The 19,959-nt window shown below is 39.6% G+C and overlaps 1 protein-coding gene and 1 long non-coding RNA gene across 2 annotated transcripts; one reads left to right on the top strand and one right to left on the bottom strand.

The window, feature by feature from the left end:
* The first annotated feature begins 4,033 nt into the window (after positions 1–4,033).
* On the top strand, positions 4,034–6,286 carry LOC121799749. The gene is made up of 2 exons (XR_006050360.1): positions 4,034–5,131; positions 6,102–6,286. It is a non-coding gene; the product is annotated as an uncharacterized LOC121799749 (long non-coding RNA).
* A 1,764-nt stretch (positions 6,287–8,050) lies between these two features.
* On the bottom strand, positions 8,051–14,031 carry LOC121800087. The gene is made up of 14 exons (XM_042199645.1): positions 13,675–14,031; positions 12,576–12,631; positions 12,322–12,496; positions 11,594–11,695; positions 10,804–10,875; positions 10,284–10,400; positions 10,094–10,171; positions 9,819–9,881; positions 9,650–9,746; positions 9,352–9,430; positions 9,047–9,258; positions 8,683–8,828; positions 8,478–8,600; positions 8,051–8,395 (listed from the first exon to the last, which is right to left on the bottom strand). The coding sequence occupies exons 1-14, from the start codon at positions 13,774–13,776 to the stop codon at positions 8,243–8,245; spliced, it is 1,575 nt and encodes a 524-aa protein (XP_042055579.1). The 5' UTR covers positions 13,777–14,031; the 3' UTR covers positions 8,051–8,242.
* Between the last annotated feature and the right edge of the window lie 5,928 nt (positions 14,032–19,959).

The raw sequence follows: 19,959 nt of genomic DNA, 5'->3' as shown, positions 1-19,959 counted from the left end.
GGTTAAAAGCTCGGTTAGAACAAGCCAAAGGACAAGGGGTAGAAAATCTCCCTCAAGTCCTATGGTCCTACCGAACTACACCCACAACCTCCAACGGTGAAACTCCGTACAGTCTGGTGTACGGCACTGAAGCCGTAATTCCGGTGGAGATCGGCGTACCCAGTCCCCGAACTCTAAATTTCTCAGCAGAAATGAATGACGACGGACTGAGAGCCGAGCTAGATCTTGCCGAAGAAAGAAGAGAATTGGCATGCATAAAAGCAGCCAAGTACAAGGAGCAAGTAGCCCGGTATTATAACCAAAGGGTGAAGAAGCTGCAATTTCAAGTGGGAGATCTCGTCTTGAGAAACAACGAAGTAAGCCGAGCAGAAAAGCTGGGCAAGCTCGAACCCACATGGGAAGGTCCATATCGGGTGTCAGAAGTCCTCGACAAAGGGTCTTACAAATTGGCTCACATGTCAGGAGAACAGGTACCCCGAACATGGCACATTTCCAACCTCAAAAAGTTCCATTTGTAAGAGACAGTCCGGTCAGTCAGTCTTGAGTCCTGTTCGGTCAATGTGCTTTATTTGGTTTACTTGGTCTTTGTTTGTCTCTATGTGCTTTTTATTTGTCTATATGCGTTGTCTGTCTATGTGCGTGTCGTCTCTTACAAATGTTACTGAGGTATCTTGTTCTTCGAAGGCTGATCCCCTTCTTAGAACATATACAAGCCAACGATTGTGAGTCAAAGCTTCTAAAGAGGATACAAGACCACAATTCAGCTTAAACAAGCAGTTCGTCTGAAACGAGCTGCAACAAGCCAACGATTGTGAGTCAAAGCTTCTAAAGAGGATACAAGACCACAATTCAGCTTAAACAAGCAGTTCGTCTGAAACGAGCTGCAACAAGCCAACGATTGTGAGTCAAAGCTTCTAAAGAGGATACAAGACCACAATTCAGCTTAAACAAGCAGTTCGTCTGAAACGAACTGCAATAAGCCAACGATTGTGAAGTCCAAGCTTCTAAAGAGGATACAAGACCACAATTCAGCTTAAGAATCAAGCACTTCGTCTGAAACGAACTGCAACGAAAGTCCGATTCTCGCGATAAAACTTGCCTGAATTAGGACAAGGGAAAGTCCGATCCACGCGATAAAACTCGCCGAATTAGGACAAGGGAAAATCCGATCCCCAAATTAGGACAACGGAAAGTCCGATCCGAGCGATAAAACTCGCCAAATTAGGACACAAGCTTAGTCCGGTCAAAGATGTTTATTTCATCAGACCAAAGACGAGTCCGGTCAAAGAAGAGTTCACTTCATAAGACCGAGGACAAACATCACCTTACCCCGTACCTTTATCCAGAATGCCGAAGTGATTCACTTCGCTTTCCGGGGGGGGTAGTGATGGAGTACGTACTAAACAAGCCCAACAGCAGTAAAGCCCATCAGCCTAAAGCCCAAGAAAGAGTATCAGTTCGGCATGACTAAAGAGTATCAGTCCGGCATGACTAAAGAGTTCAGTTCGGCACAACCAAAGAGTTCGGCCCCAGCCTACAGCTCGGTAAAAGCCAACCAATCAAACTCTGCTCTCAGGTCGGCATCAAGCTCTACTCTCAGATCGGCAAAAGCTGCTCGGCAATAATTCAGCAGTTCGGTCTCAGTATTCGACCGAACTAGGAGATAGTGGACTCATGCAGGATTTCCACCTCCACTACACCCACGATCTATTTAGTGGTGTCAAGCAGTCATTAACTCATGCAGGATAGTGGACCCATGCAAGATCGCCACGATCTCCACGACATCCACTACCTAGTAAATGGCTGCATGCCACGATCTTGGTTCAATGTATAAATAGAACCTAGATCAGATAGATAGGATTAGACTGTCTCGCTTTCTAGAGATCAAATACAAAATAGCAAGTCTGTATTGTAAGCTGTAGAAAACAGATCAAGCAATACAACTCTGCCCTCTTTTCTTCCCGTGGACGTAGATTTACCTCAGTAAATCGAACCACGTAAATTCATTGTGTCGTGATCTGCATTTTCCTGCATTCATCAACATCAAAAATTCGCCGATTCATCACAAGCCATTAACGGAGCTATGTATAAATGGTTTAATAGGATTTTTAAAATTGTGAGAGAGAAGTGAACCTTTGGGTGGTTTGAGAATCAGTTCATTATCATCAATAAACCCCAAGAGGGGGTATGCCCTTGAAAACCGGAGGTCTTTAATGGCGGGGAGGCGGGCGGTGGACAAGGCTGCTCGACGAGAATGCAACGAGGCAAAATGGGGGCTCTTCACCAAATCGCGCCATGACTTACAAACACACATGGAGTTCATGATGGTTCGAAAGGGGAGTCTTGTGAGGATTTCGATGGTGATTTCTTGTGGAAGATCATTCATATCGATACCCATGAATCAGTGGCAGAGCCAGAGATTTCATAATGGGGGGTCCAAAATTAAACTTCAAAAAAAATTACATAAATTAAATTATAAGGTTCAAAATGTAAAAGTCAAATGCAATCACATCATAACATTTGTCTTCTATTCTTCATCTTCTGAAACCGCTGCATAATAGTTTCATTGGTAACTTTAACAAACACATCATTTTCGATGTAAGGAACTAAGCGATCATTCAATAGTTGGTCTCCCATGCTATTACTTAGAGAAGTCTTGATGATCTTCATTGCTGAAAAGGCTCTTTCTACTGATGCAGTGGCAACTGGTAAGATCAATGACAACTTAACTAATGAATAAGCCATTGGAAAAACTTCATGTTTCCTTGTAGAAACCATCTTTTGAGCAAGACCACTGATTCCTGATATTTGTGAAAACTTTTCATCTATGCGCACATCGAAAATAAAGTTCTCAAGTTGACTTTTAAGCTCGGACAAAGCAACTTCAGAAAATTCAGAAGGATAATACCGTGCAAGACGAAGCAGCTTCTCCAAATCAAATGCAGAAAATAAATCCCTAGGATCAAAACATGACATGCATAAAACTAAGTCTGTGTTGACTTCATCAAAACGTTGATTCAACTCTTGAGCTTGCAAGTCAATAACAGAACAAAAGAGCTCAACTCGATAATAGTGGAGATTCTTCATTTTCTTAGCTCTACAAACTCATCTTCCATGTCAAGCACATCCAGTTCATATTTGCTACAAAACTTAGAAACATCAGCAAGCAATACATCCCAATCTTTTTCCCTCATTATTTGCAGACGTGATTTTGCTACCTTGACAAGATTCATCGCATTAACAATGTCTTGATCTTTCTTTTGTAGCACTTGGGAGAGTTCATGTATGATTCCCAAGATTTGCTTCATAAGATGTAACACAAAGACAAACTCAAAACTATTTATAATTTCTTGAGGTTGAAGAAGTGAAGGTTCAACTGACGAAGAATCAACGGAAGAAAATTTCTTGAAATAACGATCCATATACCTACAAAAATAGTCAACACTGATTAAGTTCAAAATATTTGATATTTTCTGTATGCAAAACTATTAACACACACAAATAAAGAATCGGAGTTATAAAATTCCAACTACAGAACCACCGTAGCCATTGAATTACATAAGCTATCTTCTTTCTCCCCCTTTGAATTATTATTGCAGCCAAACAAAAAAACAACCTATGTAGAAAAATTAATTGAATTATATTTGAGTTTTGAATATACTTAGTTCTAGTTTACCAGATTTCAGACTTGGAACGGCAGAATGAATACGCTAAATTTAGAGGCACGATTCATATATATTTTGCTAAAACCTATCTCTAATATTATATTTATTATAAATTATAATTATTATGAAATTACTAAAATACCCCTAAGTTTTTTAAGAATTAGTGGGGGGCCATGGGCCCCTGGCCCCACCCTCCCTCCGCCCCTGCCATGAATGTTGGAGAGGAGAGAATGAGGTGAGAGTTGTGATTGTAATTTTTGTAATTGTAATACCCCGAAAAAAAGAGAAATTTTTTTTATCAAACTAATCTAATTAAATATTTTCTGTTGACTTGGTCACCAAGCTGCATTAATTCAAATTTTAATTAAAGATTCGGCAGAGATTTTCCTCCTCCGTGATGAGATTTTTCCTCCTTCGTGATCTGCAAATAAATACCAAACAAATTCAAAATAATCAAAAAAAAGAGAATTCAAAATTTATTCCCCTCAACCCACGATTTAAAAACCGTTCCCCTCTCTTCCATGAATCTCTCCCTAAATCCAAACTACTCATCAGCCATCTTTTCTCTATTATATATTTTTCTCTCCAAATCACACTTCTCAGCTCTCTTTCTCTCCAAGAACTTGTTCATGTCTAACGGGAATGGCACATACAATTGATGCTTGTGTTGTTATGCAACAAGGGAGAGTTCAACAAGTTTTGATTTTTTTTTTGAAGTCGGCTGTTATGGGGATTGAGAACCAATGCTCCAAAGGTGGGAATTATATTGGTGGCTTCCTCCAGATGTTTGATTGGAATGCTGAATCTAGGAAGAAGCTGTTTTCAAGCAAGTCAGAAGTAACCGAGAAATCCAAACAGAAGAAAAGATGTGACGGGAATTCGCCAAGGACGCATCTTTCCATGGGAGTTAGAAAGTAAAAGAGAATCAATAGTTGCTGTGATGATTTCTGATAGCTCGCTGATGGAAGAGTAACAGCGGTTTAGAACCTCGACTTCGATGCGGCGGCGCACGCCGAGCAGCAGGAATGGACGACGACACTGCTCGTTTAACCGGCGAATCTCGATGCAGCAGCAGCAGCGTGAACCGCGACGGCTGGGTCACCTCCGCTCCAACAGTGATGACAGACGGCGGCAAATCGGAGCGACGAAAAATTTGGGAGAGAAGAAGATGGGCGTGTACAATGGGGGAAGAAAATAAGGATTTGGGCCTATGGTTTTTTTTTAAAAAGATTGGGCCTCATTAATTGGAATAGGAAGATATATTTTTTTAGTTGGGCTATTGTACCAAATTTTTCTTTTGGGCCAAGTTGTTAATGGCTTAAGTGGGCTGGAGTATTCTTTTTGTTGGGTCAAGCTCGGGCAGCCTCAGCAATAATTGAAAGACGGGAAGCATGGACTTAAGGAGGGAAATTCTTCGTGAATCAATTTGAAGTCGAAGTAAGGAGTCAGAAAATTAAACAAACGAGGTGGGCTTTCGAACTAAAGTATTTTCAAGAGCTTTCGATTTAATATATTGGTTTGAGCATCATTTTATGTGACGAAATGCCTGTGATTGCGATTATTACATGATTATGTGATTTATGTGCTTAAAGTGAAAGTGATTGTCATGTATTGCGCTGTATAGCTTTTTGAGTGGTTGTGAATTGCTCGACTTGTTGATGTGATGTGTGATGATGCTCGATCTATGCAAAAAAAATGATTTATGTTTCAAATACGTTTTTGAGGAAAATAAAGTTTGCAAAAGGAATATCATGCCATGTTTTTGTTTTGAGAAATGCTTATCTGTTTGTTTAGCAAGGGAATTGTCCCTACTAGACCTATTGAAATCGAATTCGGGTCTGACTAGGGAGTGAGTCCCTACTCAGGCTAGTGTACACCAATGGGGATCGTGAGCCGTCTTTTGGGTCGGCCGGTCTAGTGATCGAGTTTGCGGCCACAATCTCGTTTCACAGTATGTTGATGATGTTGACGAGGTTGATGTTGATGAGATTGATGTTGATGTTGATGTTGATGTTGATGATTATTTAGTGGGGAGTGAGTCCCTACTATGAGTTTAATCGAATTCGGGTCTTAGCAAGGGTGCGTCCCTACTCGGACTAGTGTACACGATGAGAACCGTGAGTCATCGAATGGGTTGGCCGGTTTTCGTGCTCGTGGAAAGTGGCCCCCTTACACGGCACCCTAAAGAACAGATATAGTAGTTTCTTAAATAATTCAAGGAGAAATGGTTGTGGTTTGAAATGATGAGGAAAAGTGATTTGAGGATGTGTCGAAAGTTGTGTTTGAGATATTTTTAGTGACTCGGGCCATTTCAAGTTAAAACCCCGAGGTCACTCAATGGTGGCATGATATAACTGCTTTTTATAAAATTGTTTTGGCATTTGTTCACTGAGTACATCAAGTACTCAGCCCTGCATATGTTTTCCCTATGTGCAGGTTGAGCGGTGACGAGCGCGGTGGGTGTTGAGCATAAAAGTGAGGAATGTCTACCAAATGTCAAGAATATGTTGTGTCTTCATACATAGCATTATTCTACTCTCGAAATGCTTCCGCTAAATATTGTTTCTTTTGAGTTGTTGATTGTTGAGATACTCTGATTTTTTTCGAACTATTCCCATTTGTTTCGAGCTATGGTCGATTTGTGGTGTTTTCCCCTTTCTTCCCCGCTTCTTTAATCCTCCCCTAGTCGCGATCAACCGTGTTTTCTATCCTTAGAAAATGCGGGCGTGACAGTAATACTGTTACACATATATATAGTAAAACGATGATTGTGAATATTTTAGTGATATACTACATTTGCTAGGTAAATCTCAACACTCATTCTTTTATTATTAAATTATTTCGATATATATGATTGTTTAATGGAAAATTCACTTTTTATGGAAAAATAAATAATTCTAAGATATAGTAATTGTTTTAGGTGTCATATGTATGTATCTTATTCTTTTCTTATTAAATTATTTTCATGTTACATGATTGTTTAATGGAAAATTCCAGCAATATCAAAGGGGTCATTTTGCAAAATATGGGGTATGGACTGTAATTCATGTAAAGTGGCGGGTCTGGATTGCATATGATCAAATAAAACTTGCAGTTTGAGAGCAAACCCTAAAATACCTCCTTTCCCTCTGCAAATGTCACGACGGTGTGCACTTCCTTTTACTTGGTCATACTCTACCATAATTTTATGATTTAATTATAGATTTTTTTCACTTTTTATTTTCCAATTTTTTGTGTGTTTTAATGATACTTGAATCGATTGTTTTAACATTTGTTAAGTAAATCTATACACTCAATCTTTTATTATTAAATTATTTTCATGTATACGATTGTTTAATGGAAAATTCACATTTTATGGAAAAATGAATAATTCTAAAATATGGTAGTAATTGTTTTAGATTTCCCATGTATATAATACGATATATACAATAATGGAGTACATAAACAAAATCTAGAAAGTTTTATTATTAATCGAGCCAATAATAGCACAAGTTAGATATATAGAAAACAGAAAAGAGAAGACAAGTAAGGATATATATCATTCCCTAGGGGCGCACTATGGTCAATAGTGAAATTCTGTAAAAAATCAAAGCAAATCTTAGCCATTGGATCCTTAGATTGGAGGGTTGTGATAAACTATATTATTAGACTAATAATCCACATTATTAGATGACACGTGGCATAAATCTAACCATTAGATCACAAGATTCAATGAACTACAAGTATTTTAATTTTGAACACTATTTAGCTTATGAATCTGAATACATCCCTCGTTACCTATTTACATTAATCTAATTGCTATTGATTGTTTCTTAATTGGTCCACAAATTATAAAATGTCCCTCGAATATAAGTTTTTTATTCTAACATATTAAGAATACACCCCTTTGATTGGACATCTATTAAGATTGGACATCTATTAAGATGTGATTCCAAGTAATTTACATAAAAAACTTCATTTGAATATACCCCATCGGTTGGACATCTATTGAGAAGTGATACTTAGTATTGATGTGTGGCTAGACAATACTCCTACAAAAAATAGGAATTTTGAGAATCACACCGATTTTAATCCAAAATTGATAAAGTAGAAGTTTAGATAAGATGAAAAAATAATGAAAAAAATGATTGAATGTTTGTAAACGGAAAATAGAGCATACATCCTAAGAAAGAAAAGCCTATCAAAAATTAAAATAAATTAATTTTTAGGGACAAACAAAAATAGAATAAGAACACTGCGGGGGAGAACTAAATATCAACATAAATGTGTTTAACTCTGTGCTTCAGTATTACACTAACAACATAGGCATAAACACCCTCCACAAAAAAAAAAGTACACTAGTAATATTCATGCCAATAAAGAATGCAATATGTAATACTAGAGTATTTAAAATTTTGAACGAATAAAAAATATTACCAGGTTGCACAACGTGAATACAATTACAAGAATCATTCATCAAACTCAAGAATCAATCGATTGGACTAATCTAAAAAGTAACAAATCATCCAAAGTCTAAAGATGTGTAGCCAATCCAATAGAATCCAATAATGTATGATTATAATTTAAGAGCCGTCAGTCTATACATCATATTTTTTGGGCTGCCTCCAGTGAGCAAGTGTCCTGGACAAACATACCAAAAAAGAAGAATTGTTTTGAGCTCCTTTCTTCCCATACAAATGCTTCCCTCCTAAATCCGTAAACTTAGGCCCCTTATCCTTGCTTCTATCGATCTGCATCACAAACACGCTGCAAGTTTAGGATGTCGCGCAACCTTGAATTCTCTAATAGAAGGTGGGTCTAAAATAACAATACCTTGCTTATCTTCCCATCCTTCAAGTGGTAGCGTATGCCTGACCAGTTGATAGACTGGCTAAAATGTGAACGGAATGCAGATATAGGGTAGAGAAAATTGTCCACCAGCATTGCGATAAATACCTGCTCGAATTCAGAATCGAGCGGTTATTCCAGTTGCACTAAGCTATCTATGGTAAAACCAGGAATGATAAGATGGACTTACGAGACACCAGTTGTAAGAAGCAAGTGATAGTGGTGGAGCCTCTGGAGATAATAAGTTGCAAAGCTGCACCTCTATTCTAGTCAAGTTCCACATTGAAAGAAGTTCGATAGTTGTGCATGTAGCAAGGCACCCAACAAGCAACAATCCTGGAAAACAAAAACAGCAACAAGGTTGAGAAATAACCTAAATGCCAACTTGGCAGAACACTTATATCAAACTTTTCCGCAACCAATGCATTGTTACTATATGTATTAGAAGTGTTGTTTGGATCAGCCTCTCGCCTTTGACTTGCACTAAACACCCCCACTGTTTTTTAATACACTTTATTGTATCTGATTTACTGACAAATGACATGCATACTCACCAGTAGATGGCAAAACAGCTTCATCAAATGAATACCCATTGGAGTGAAACCTCAGAGCTGCTGCCAAATGTATCCCAGACATGATGAAAGGAGCGACAAATCCCCATGATAAGTAGCAGTGGACAGAAAATAGTGCACGATTCATAACCCAGTTGGTTTTGGTAGCGTACGATTCCAAAACAAATGTTTGTTTTCTCAAATAATTCCAGTACCTACAGAAATAGATGGTTAGAAACCAACTGAGGCTAAAAGTCGCATTTCCTAATGACCAATATTCTCTCAGTTTTGGAAATGTTAAAACAAACCTGCCAAAGTTAAGATCACTTCCAAGTGGATGGGGGAAAACAGCAACTGGTGGCGATGTAATCAGTCTCTTATGCGCCCCTGTATAGAATGAGACATCAGCAACAAATATCCTTTAAATTCAAAAGTTAACTGCCAACAGTTAAATCAACTGCACATCTATTACTTCAATAATAAAGTCTAAAATACATAGCTTAGTTGTGCAGGATAATCAACATAAAGTTATAAACAGTATGAAGCTAGCCACAAACTCAAACTAAGATAATTGAATATTCAGGGACATGAAATGCGTAACCTCACCTGCAATGGCAGCAAGAGTCATGTCATCTGAATAACCACCATCCTTAAGGTCTGAGACAACATTATGTCGATTGGTTCTGAAATCATCTGCATGCATCTGCAACTCAAGTTAGTAAGTTATTTGAAACATGAGGTAATAATTTGATTTTCCAAAAGGCTTATAGCTCACCATCATACATCCTCCCCACAAAAAGAATGTTCTTCCTCCAGTAGCAAATCCCATAGAACAAGGCTACATTAACAAAGAAGATCATTGTTGAAGTTTTCTTCTCACAACCAGAAACAGAATATTTTATTGATGGTAAATCATAGATATTACAAGCAGCAGAGAAGAAATCAAGAATCAAAACCAATTAACATGATCACCAAACTAGACGAAAAGAATCCAAACACAACTGCATTCAGTATGAACTAGAAAACAGTCACTGAAGATTGCTAACGTACCATGTGATATTCATATATGCAGTAACTTCCTAGACTTCCTGATGGTAAATCAAGAGGATATCCAGTTTGAATAAATATCTGAACATTTTCCAGACAACAAAAAAGGTTATTTAAGCAAATGAGAATTAGCAGCATCAGTCAGAAGGAGATACAAAACTAACAATTAAGCACATAGAGTAAAGTTAAATACATCTGGGTTCTTTATCATTTCAGCAGTAAGGGCTCCAATTGAGCCAGGATGCAGCCTGACATCATCATCTAGAAACAACACATATTTGCTCTCTTTATGCATATTCTCTACTCCAACCTGTAAAATGTAAACTGTACAGTGTAAATAACATTAACTGATGGAATGCTGACCCAGCAATATCTATAAAATGGGTATAAACAAACCAACATCCAGTTTTATGTTATTTCTTCTTGTTTTTTCAGAAGTTGCTGAAGAAAGTCTGTCAAAAAAGGGAGTTGAAAACTAAAGAATTTCAACAAGTAGCCTGGAAAGGTTTGCGTTTAATGCTGATGATTATCTATCAAAATTATCATGAGAAGTTTATCATTGTAAAAATCGAGCAATTTTAAGTTTCTCAATGTTGTAAAACAAATGTTGATTGAAATTCTTATAGTGACATTTTTTGATGTCTGAGTTAAGAGCATGAGGAATAAAATTATGTGGGTTCATACAATCACTAAACCAATGAAATATTATGTACCAACTGATTATGAATCTTCTGGCTACAGGTTGTTGAATGACCAGCCACGACAATTTTGGCATCAACGTGATCCTGCAAGGTCATGCATCTTAATGTAAGAAATATATTTCAAATTGTAGGGCTAGGCAATGAATATACAAATCAATTTATGCAGAATATCTAGTGTGGATAATTTATATCTATCAGGTAGAGGAAGATGCATCTGATACTTCTTCAATGAGAACAAGAATAAAAAATCAAAAGCATATGTCCATCTTAGGAAGACAAGAAAAGACACAGATCTAAGCAATGATATTTTGCGCAAATTGAATCCATGAGTAATATCTACAAAAAGTAGTCACTCAGCTTCGAACAAATAAATAAGAAATGAAAGGCAAAGCATATTGACATAAAGCATATATTGATTTCTGCAATCATTGTCATTTTTGCTTGCAACTGAAACTGAAGCTCATGTGGACCAAATAATATCAGAAGTTGACCATGACCTAAATTGTTGAAATTTAACCTCAATTCGTATAAAGCATAAATGACCACAACATCATGGGAAGGTGGAAATAATAGAACTGAGAGATGTTGTCACGTTGAGATTTACACTTGAATTTTAAGAAACTGACTAAACTGCAGAACCCGACGTGTCACTTAAACAAGCAAATGCGCTAGATACATTTCCAAACAGGGCGGGTAGAAAATGCATCCATCCACTCAGTAAGTTGACTTGACAGGCTCAGTTAGGAAAGGAAATAAGATGAAAGTGAATCTTATATGTCAATAAGGGAAGGGAACCACAGACCTGATAACTCTTTAATAGTTGAGAGACCGCAAGGTAAGCACGATCTTCCACACTTTCCACTACAAAAAGAAATTCCACAGGGCCTCCATATAAAGTTGTAATCTGTAATACCATAAACCAAAGAAAAAAATTAAAGCAACACTTTTAAACCTGTTGCTAAAAATTCAGAGAATTAATAAGGCTAAAGTTTCAATGGCCTAAAACTTATTTTTAAATACTCCCTCGGTCACGAAAAATAGTCCCGTTTTGCCATTTTGGGATATCCACAAAAAAATAGTCCCATTACTAAATATCAAAAGTTTCTCTCTCATATTTTACCCATTTTTTCTCCCAATCTATCCTACTTCTCCTTCTCTCTTACTTTACCAATTCATTAAAACATGTGCGGTCCACAAATGAGACTATTTTTTGTGGATGGAGGAAGTATCTATCTTTCATATATCTTATAACTACGAGAAAACACCAAAGGGTGCCTAAGAGGAATGGGGGAATAGAAGCAGTATGAATAGCAGAAAGCACTGTTTGTCCATACATATCTTCAGTTCATTCACTTGCTTATTACTTTGATGTTCCATTATAGATCAAAAACATTAACCTAAACTATAGTAGTTCATAGTAACTGCATCTACATAATTTGAAATGATAACTATTACCGGTATGTGCAAATACAATGAGATTGTTTCCAAACCACCTACTAAGATGAGTTAAGAGCTTTAAAGATAGTTCACCTGACTTCTCCAGTTATGCAGATTATGTTCCCCGAAACCCTTCAAAGGCATCACAACTGAAACTCTTGGCAAGTTGACCTGAATAGAGTGCTCGAGCTCATTAATATCATAGGAAAGAAAAGCAAAGTGATTGCCACTTTTCATGCTTTCTTTTATCTTTCTTGTCTCTTTATTCCTGCAACAAGATTTTAGCTGTTAGCATTACAAAGTTCAAGTCAGTAGTAGAGTAACTGCAGTCCGAAGGTTTTCATTACCTGACATAAGAAGCCAAAACCCAGCCAAGAGCAAGCAACAAGCAAATGAAAAATCCCTACAAGCAAGGAAAAAAAATCTGATTTATCCCATTGTAGCCCATGCAAAGCCAGACTCTAGGAAACTTAAGTAACAATTTGACATTTTAAGTAAAGCAGAAAGAGCAAATAAGCGAACTAATACAATAAAATTCATGTCAACTGTCAAGATTTGGCACACATTACTGGGACAGATAATACGTACTCTCGCTCCCTTTTGGAAAAACAAAGGTATAATAACAAAGCGTTTCAACAAAATGCACAGGAACTGACTGACTTTGAAGTATGTTCAATCAAATGTATTTTGAATATTTTCTAACCAAGTCTTCAAATTAACTAAAAGCTAAACCATTGGAATCGCGCCCTGATTGACAAGTAAGTATGACATGTAAACTGCAAGCATTGTTAATATTGATTATTGTGAATATTTTTAGTATGGGATCCTAAGTAAAGCTCCTTCGGCCTTGTAGCTCCAATTTCGAAGGAGGATAAAATCTCTCAGTTACAGTAGGTATCACATAATCAGAAACTAGCCTTCAACATTTGTATAACCCTTTATCATCACCATATCACCCACGCGGTAACTCTGCCCATTGGAACAGGGCAGAGCGCTTCAGTATAGATTACAAACGCAAACCTACTTTTGCAAAAGCAAAAGCCTGCTTCCAAATCTATATAATCAAGCATCCAGCACCAATGTGCCTCTATCTACCTCTAGAAATACTTGGCATAAATCCTGGATAGCATAAAAATTCATTTAACAGGAACCTGTAAGACAAACTAACACAAAACTATTGACGTCTCAAATCTTAAAATCCAGCTATTTTGAACTCATTTTAAGAAGTACAACTGCCACTAGGAGTACCATTTAAGCACGAAAATTAGTACAGACACTAACAAAAATCAATCAACGTCAACGAATACACCTTTCCCAATCCAGAATCACTAGCAGGGTACAAAAATGAGTAGATAATCCACATTCCGATACTTCAAGAAATCAGTCACCGCTGTTTCCTTAAATTTTCATATAAAACTTCAACAATAAAAAACAGTAGTAGCTCACCTGGATCTGAATAAATATTGCAATAGGGCTGCATAAAGCTCTGCTGGAAGAGAACAAGAGATAATCAAACGACCGCATTTCCGTTGAAATGCGGAAATCCATAAATCTAACTTGGATTTCTCCTTTTGGTATCTCAAATCAAGAAGCGAGCACAATGTGATGCCCTAAATCTCAGGTGTAATGGAAAGTATACATATACATATAAGTGCATATAGGTGTATATGCACACACATAAGCTTTATCTCTCTCCCTCTCTCTCCTATATCGCCGAGGATTGGATTAGAAAGTTTGAAACTCGGTGATAGGAGAGAGAGAAGAACAGAAGAGAGAGAAAGGAGAGGGCGATTTTGAGGAAACCGCGTAATTTATAGTGGGACGGATATGTTTAGAGGGAGAATATCAATTGTTTTCCAAATTTTAATTTTTCTTTCCTGTTTTATACACAGTGATAAATGGGTTGGTTTGCAATCGGATTAAACGATATAAATACGTCATCGGTTTGGATAAAAATATTTTTCAGTGACTTTCAATTAATAAAAACATATTTCATTAAATAAAATAAAATTACAACATAAAATAAAAATACAACTTGAAATTCAAAAAAATTAAAAATAACACATAATTAAAATCCTAAAAAGTAAAAATTACATAATTTAAAATACAATTTTATAGAAAATAAAAAAACTACTTCGTCGGCGAATCATCCCCCGAATGTGGTGGAGGTGCACTGAAGCCACCTGGAAGCGGAATACCAAGTTGTCTTGCCATAAACTCAATTCCAGCAAGATAGGATTGGTATTGATGAGGCATCATGCGGGAAATGTCCGCCATTGTGGCGGTCATGTACATGGACATTAGGGAGTTTGAGGGTGCCCCTGAGCCCGCCTGGCTTGATTCGACTCGGCCCCTCCTCCCTCTAGCCGCATTCGCCACATTTCTCCCTTGTGGCCGACGGCGCCCACGGGAGGACCCCTGGCATCGTCTGTCGTGCCCTCAACCTCCTGCGAGGCAAACTCTTGTGCGGCGCTACCCGAACCGCCTTCACTAGACGAGTATTGGCCACCCGCCGTGTGCTCGTGCGCTTCGAGGTCGAGCCCGAGCTGGACCGAACACCGTCGGCCCACCTTTCCTCGTCTTTGACGACCTCCCAAACATCGACATGTTTGAATTGTTTGCCGGTGTCGTCGAAGTAGACTCGCAAAGCGACCTCAGAATGTCGGCTCCCGTGACTCTGCTTTGGTAATGAGCCGCTTCACTCTTGTAGATGGCGCAGAATTTTTTGACCTCTCTGTCGACTCGGTCAAAGTGAGCGCGGAGCATCTTATATGTGCGGCGGCGGGACCCCTTTGGCTTAATATCGTGGTAGGCCTCGGTGACCTTTTCCCAGAAGCACTTCTGGGATTGTTGATTCATGACGATGGGATCGTACGAGACGCTGATCCAGACGTTGTTCACAGTCAGCGTTTCCTTGGGGCTGTACAGATGTCGGCCTAAATCCTCCTCCTCGTCCGCCTACGCCCTGGAGCTTCCACCGCCTCGGCCTCCTCCACTGCCTCGGCCTCCTTCCGGATTGGGTTCAACCTAATAATCCTCTCGAATCTGGGATAATCTCTGTTAATACCTCGGGGCGGAGGGACAGGCGTTTGCATCCACGTCAAAATGGGGTGGTTGGTACCCCCGGCATCGACGAACCCTGGGTGCCCGGCGTATATGAACCGGAACCACCACCCAGGACATTGTACATGCCCCCAGTCGCCGAACGCGTTGATGTCAAACCCGCCGGAGCCGCCACCGCCAGAGTTTCCGTCGCCGGACATTTTGTGATAAGAGGTTAGATGAAAATTGTAGAGGAAATAGAGATGATTTGGGAAGAACAAATGTGTATTTGTGTGTGAAATGAGGATGAATTAAGAGTATTTATAGAGTAAAAAAATAAAATAAAAAATCGCTAATATTAACGGTAATATTACCGGTTTTCAATTTTTTAAAATTCGACTTTAAAAAAAATAATTTATTGCGTCAGCGTGACGATGCCCACTCGCGGGTCACCGAGTGGGCGTCACGCATGGCGCCAGAGCGCGGCGAGATGGCTCGCCATCCGTCTCGGCGGGCTGGGGACGAGACGGGACGCTGCAACGCATCTCGCCGTCGTCTAGTCCCGGCGTGACGGGTTACGAGCCACTCGCGTGACGCATTGCGGGTGGCCTAAACGGCTGATGACTTAAATGACGCCGTAGGTTGAGATAAAAAAAATGCCGATGTTATTTAATTAAATAAAAAATTAATTTTTTGCACTTTTTACCCTACCTTCAGTCTCTCTGTGCTTGCATTCTTGGTCGGATAACAATGGTTGAGTCGTGCGTGGGTCAGTAGCTATTGTCGATTGTCTATATATAGTCTTCGACGACCTATCGGCTCCTAGAAATTGCTCAGCGTTGTTATCATGGCAATTGCACATTGTTGCGCGATTCATGGCTTTCTAACGCAATGCTCGTGTTAGGGTTATTGTCGCTTCAAATTGCACCACAAACTGCTGAATTTGAGCTGCCAATCGTCTCCCTATCATTGAAACCCTAATGACGCTTCCTCAATCACGATATGCAAATCCTCGCTTTGAGAGTTCTTTTGTTGGATTTTTTATTGTTTTGATGTTAATAATTCAGCATCAATATGTTGTTCTTCATCCAAGAAGGATGGACATTGTGTGGCGGCAACTCAATTCGGAGGGATGGGTGACAATGGGCTCTACTTATGATCGCATCGTGAAGGCGAAGCCATGATTGCGAGAGACAGATTAATACTTGGATTAGATTAGGGCTATTTTTGCAATTGCATAAATCAAAACGGTCTCGTTAACTAACTTTTGCGCCACCTAATGTTGGGTCGTGATACCGCCGATCTCACACACGCACGAACGAGGAAATAAAGCACGCAAACGATATAACGTGGTTCGGTGATAATCCACCTACGTCCACGGAGAAGATGACCGGAATCTTATTGATGGAACTCTCAATACAAGAACTTCACACTCACAATCTATCACTCTAAGCAAACGCTAGCTAGTGCAAGAATTCTCTTCTAATTGTGTGTGTAATCTGTGTTCTGCGTCTCTCACTACTGAGCTCTATCGAGCTATTTATACAAGATGCAATCAAGAAATAAAATCCAACTAACTCTATTTCCCAAAGTTAGTTATAACCGCTGCTCGGCTAAAACCGAACTGCCATTCTTGGTTAGCAACCGAACTGCATTTCTCGGCTATCAACCGAACTGCCATTCTTGGTTAGCAACCGAACTGCCTTTCTCGGCTAGCTCAAAGCCGAGCTTTATTTCTTGATCTCTTCTCGGAGCTGCCGAGGCTCCACCACTCGATCACAACCGGACTCAAAGCCGAGCTTCATTTCCGAGCTCAGAAGCCGAGCTCCAGTAGTTTGCATGGACACACTTTCACAAATCTCCACCTTGTCCTTGCAAAACTCCATCAATATCTGGATTCCCTTCTCAATCCTTGTTACAAGCTTCAACACTCCACAATCTCAACCAACTTCAAACAATGTTTGAATTTCGAAGTTGGCAGAGATTTTGTCAACATGTCTGATGCATTTTCTTCGGTAGGAACTTTCACCACATTGATCTTTCCACTTTGAATCTCATCTCTGATGAAGTGTCTCCTCACATCTATATGCTTCGACCTCTCATGGAACATTTGATGTTTTGCTAAACATATAGCCGAGTTGCTGTCACAGTTAATCTTCACTGCTCCCAGCTTCATTCCTAAATCTTCCAAGATTCCTTGCAACCATTTTCCTTCCTTTGCAGCCTCAGTCAGAGAAATATACTCAGCTTCGGTTGTGGACAGTGCAACCACAGACTGCAAATTTGATTTCCAGCTGATTGCTGTGCCATATAGTGTGAAGATGTAACCACTCTGAGACTTTCTGTTGTCTAAGTTAGCCGCATAATCCGAGTCACAGAATCCTTCTAGGACTTCCCTCTCCTCAGACCAAACTCCACCACCAAACTTCAAGCCAACCATGACAGACCCTTTCAGATATTTCAGAATCCACTTTAGTGCTGCCCAGTGATCCCTACCTGGATCAGCCATATATCTGCTTGCAACGCTTATGGCATGAGCCACATCCGGCCTTGTACATATCATCAAGTACATCACACTTCCCACTATATTTGCATAGGGTATCCTGCTCATCTCTTCTCTATCTTCAGCTGTCTTTGGCATCTGTTCTTTACTGAGTTTGAAGCAGCTAGCCAATGGAGTGGATACTGACTTTTCACTCCTTACCTGGTATTTTTCTACCACCTTTCTGATATAATCAGCCTGAACCAATTTCAGTTCTTTCTTCTTTCTGTTCCTGACAATATCCATACCCAAGATTCTCTTGGCTTCCCCAAGATCTTTCATATCAAATCTCTGCTTCAACTCCTCCTTGACAGACAGCAGCTCACTTTTGCTTGATCCTGCCAGCAGAATATCATCCACATACAGCAGTAGATAGGCCAGTATTAGATTTCCACTTCTCTTGACATACACGCAGCTATCAAAACTGGATCTCTCAAATGCCATCAATTCCATCTGCTCATGAAACTTCTTGTTCCACTGCCGGCTGCTTTGCTTGAGCCCATATAGGCTTTTCTTTAACAAGCAAACTTTCTTTTCTTCTCCCGGCTTCTCAAAACCCTTAGGCTGCATCATATAGATCGTTTCCTCTAGATCTCCATGCAAAAATGCTGTCTTCACATCAAGTTGATGCAGCTCCCAGTTGAAATGAGCAGTCATGGCCAATAAGATCCGAATGGAAGTGTGCTTCACCACTGGAGAGAACACCTCTGTGTAGTCAATACCCTCTACTTGTGTGAATCCTCTAGCAACCAGCCTTGCCTTAAACCGTATGCTTTCAACTTCCCCCACCTCTACTTTCTTCTTAAACAGCCATTTGCAACTGATCAGCTTCTGAGTCCCTGGATCAGTCACCAAAATCCAAGTCCCATTTTTCAGCAAGGACTCTATTTCTTCTTCCATGGCCTTGATCCATTTCTGACTTTCCTTGCAACTCATGGCTTCTTCATAGGTTGAGGGTTCTGAAAACATGAGTACTTCTGCTACACATAGAGCAAAGAAGCTCATGTCATAATCTGAGAATCTGCTAGGTAGGCCTGCATTTCTTCTTGGATTTCTTCTGGCCCTTTGAGCTGCAGCAGCCTGCTGCACTGGTGACTCCTGCTCACCTGTGTTCTGAGTATGTTGAGAGCTAGTTGCTCCACCTTCTTCTTGATTTCCTGTGATCACAACATCCTCATCAGTGTCTGTTCCAGCAGATTCTCCACCAAACTCAAGGTTTTGCATTTCAGAGCTACTGCCACCACCAGAGGGCTTCCCATCATCTTTAAATGGCATCTCATCTTCATTGAATGTCACATCTCTGCTCACAATGATATTTCTGCCTTCTCTATCCAAATTCCACAATCTGTATCCTTTTACCCCATCTTGGTATCCCAACAACACACATTTCTTTGCCCTTGGCTCCAATTTACTCTGCTTAATGTGTGCATAAGCAGCACACCCAAACACCTTCAAGGCTGAGTAATCACCTAGGCTTCCATACCATCTTTGATCTGGGGTCTCATTGGATATAGCAGATGATGGACACTTATTGATCAGATTAGCTGCAGTAGAGACAGCCTCTGCCCAGAATCTCTTTGGCATTCCAGAGTAGAATAGCATGCACCTCACCCTTTCTAGCAATGTCCTATTCATTCTTTCTGCCAGCCCGTTCTGTTGAGGATTTCTTGGCACGGTCCTATGCCTTCTTATCCCTTTCACCTTACAGAAACTATCAAACTCCGCAGACAGAAACTCCATGCCATTATCAGTCCTTAGATATTTAAGCACTGAGCCCTTTTCATTCTCATATCTAGCATGCCATTCTCTAAATTTTTCAAAAGCTTGGGACTTCTCTCTTAGAATGTAAATCCACACTTTTCTTGAGTAATCATCTATGATGGAGATGAAATACTTACCTCCACCTATGGATTCAGTTTGGGATGGCCCCCACAAGTCACTGTGGGCATACACAAATGGGGCTGATGAAGTATGTTTCCCACCAGAAAATGGCAGCTTCTTTGCCTTTCCTAGAATGCAAGATTCACATTTCTTTAGGCTGTCTGATGCACTTAACTTCATCACTCCTTGTTTAGCCAGCTCTCTTATGCCTTTCTCACCCACATGTCCAAGCCTGGCATGCCATAGATGCAGGTCTTCTGTCTGGG

Source organism: Salvia splendens, chromosome 4 (genome assembly GCF_004379255.2).
Source record: "Salvia splendens isolate huo1 chromosome 4, SspV2, whole genome shotgun sequence".
Lineage (NCBI taxonomy): Eukaryota > Viridiplantae > Streptophyta > Magnoliopsida > Lamiales > Lamiaceae > Salvia > Salvia splendens.
Note: the sequence above shows the minus strand (reverse complement) of the source record. Positions and strands in the feature narration are given on the sequence as shown.

Coding starts and splice junctions, on each gene's coding strand:
- LOC121800087 (XM_042199645.1), bottom strand. CDS start 13,776: ATGGATTTCCGCATTTCAACGGAAATGCGGTCGTTTGATTATCTCTTG. Junction 10,876..11,593: donor AACTATTAAAGAGTTATCAG/GTCTGTGGTTCC, acceptor ATGACCTTGCAG/GATCACGTTGATGCCAAAAT. Junction 8,601..8,682: donor CTTCTTACAACTGGTGTCTC/GTAAGTCCATCT, acceptor GAATTCGAGCAG/GTATTTATCGCAATGCTGGT.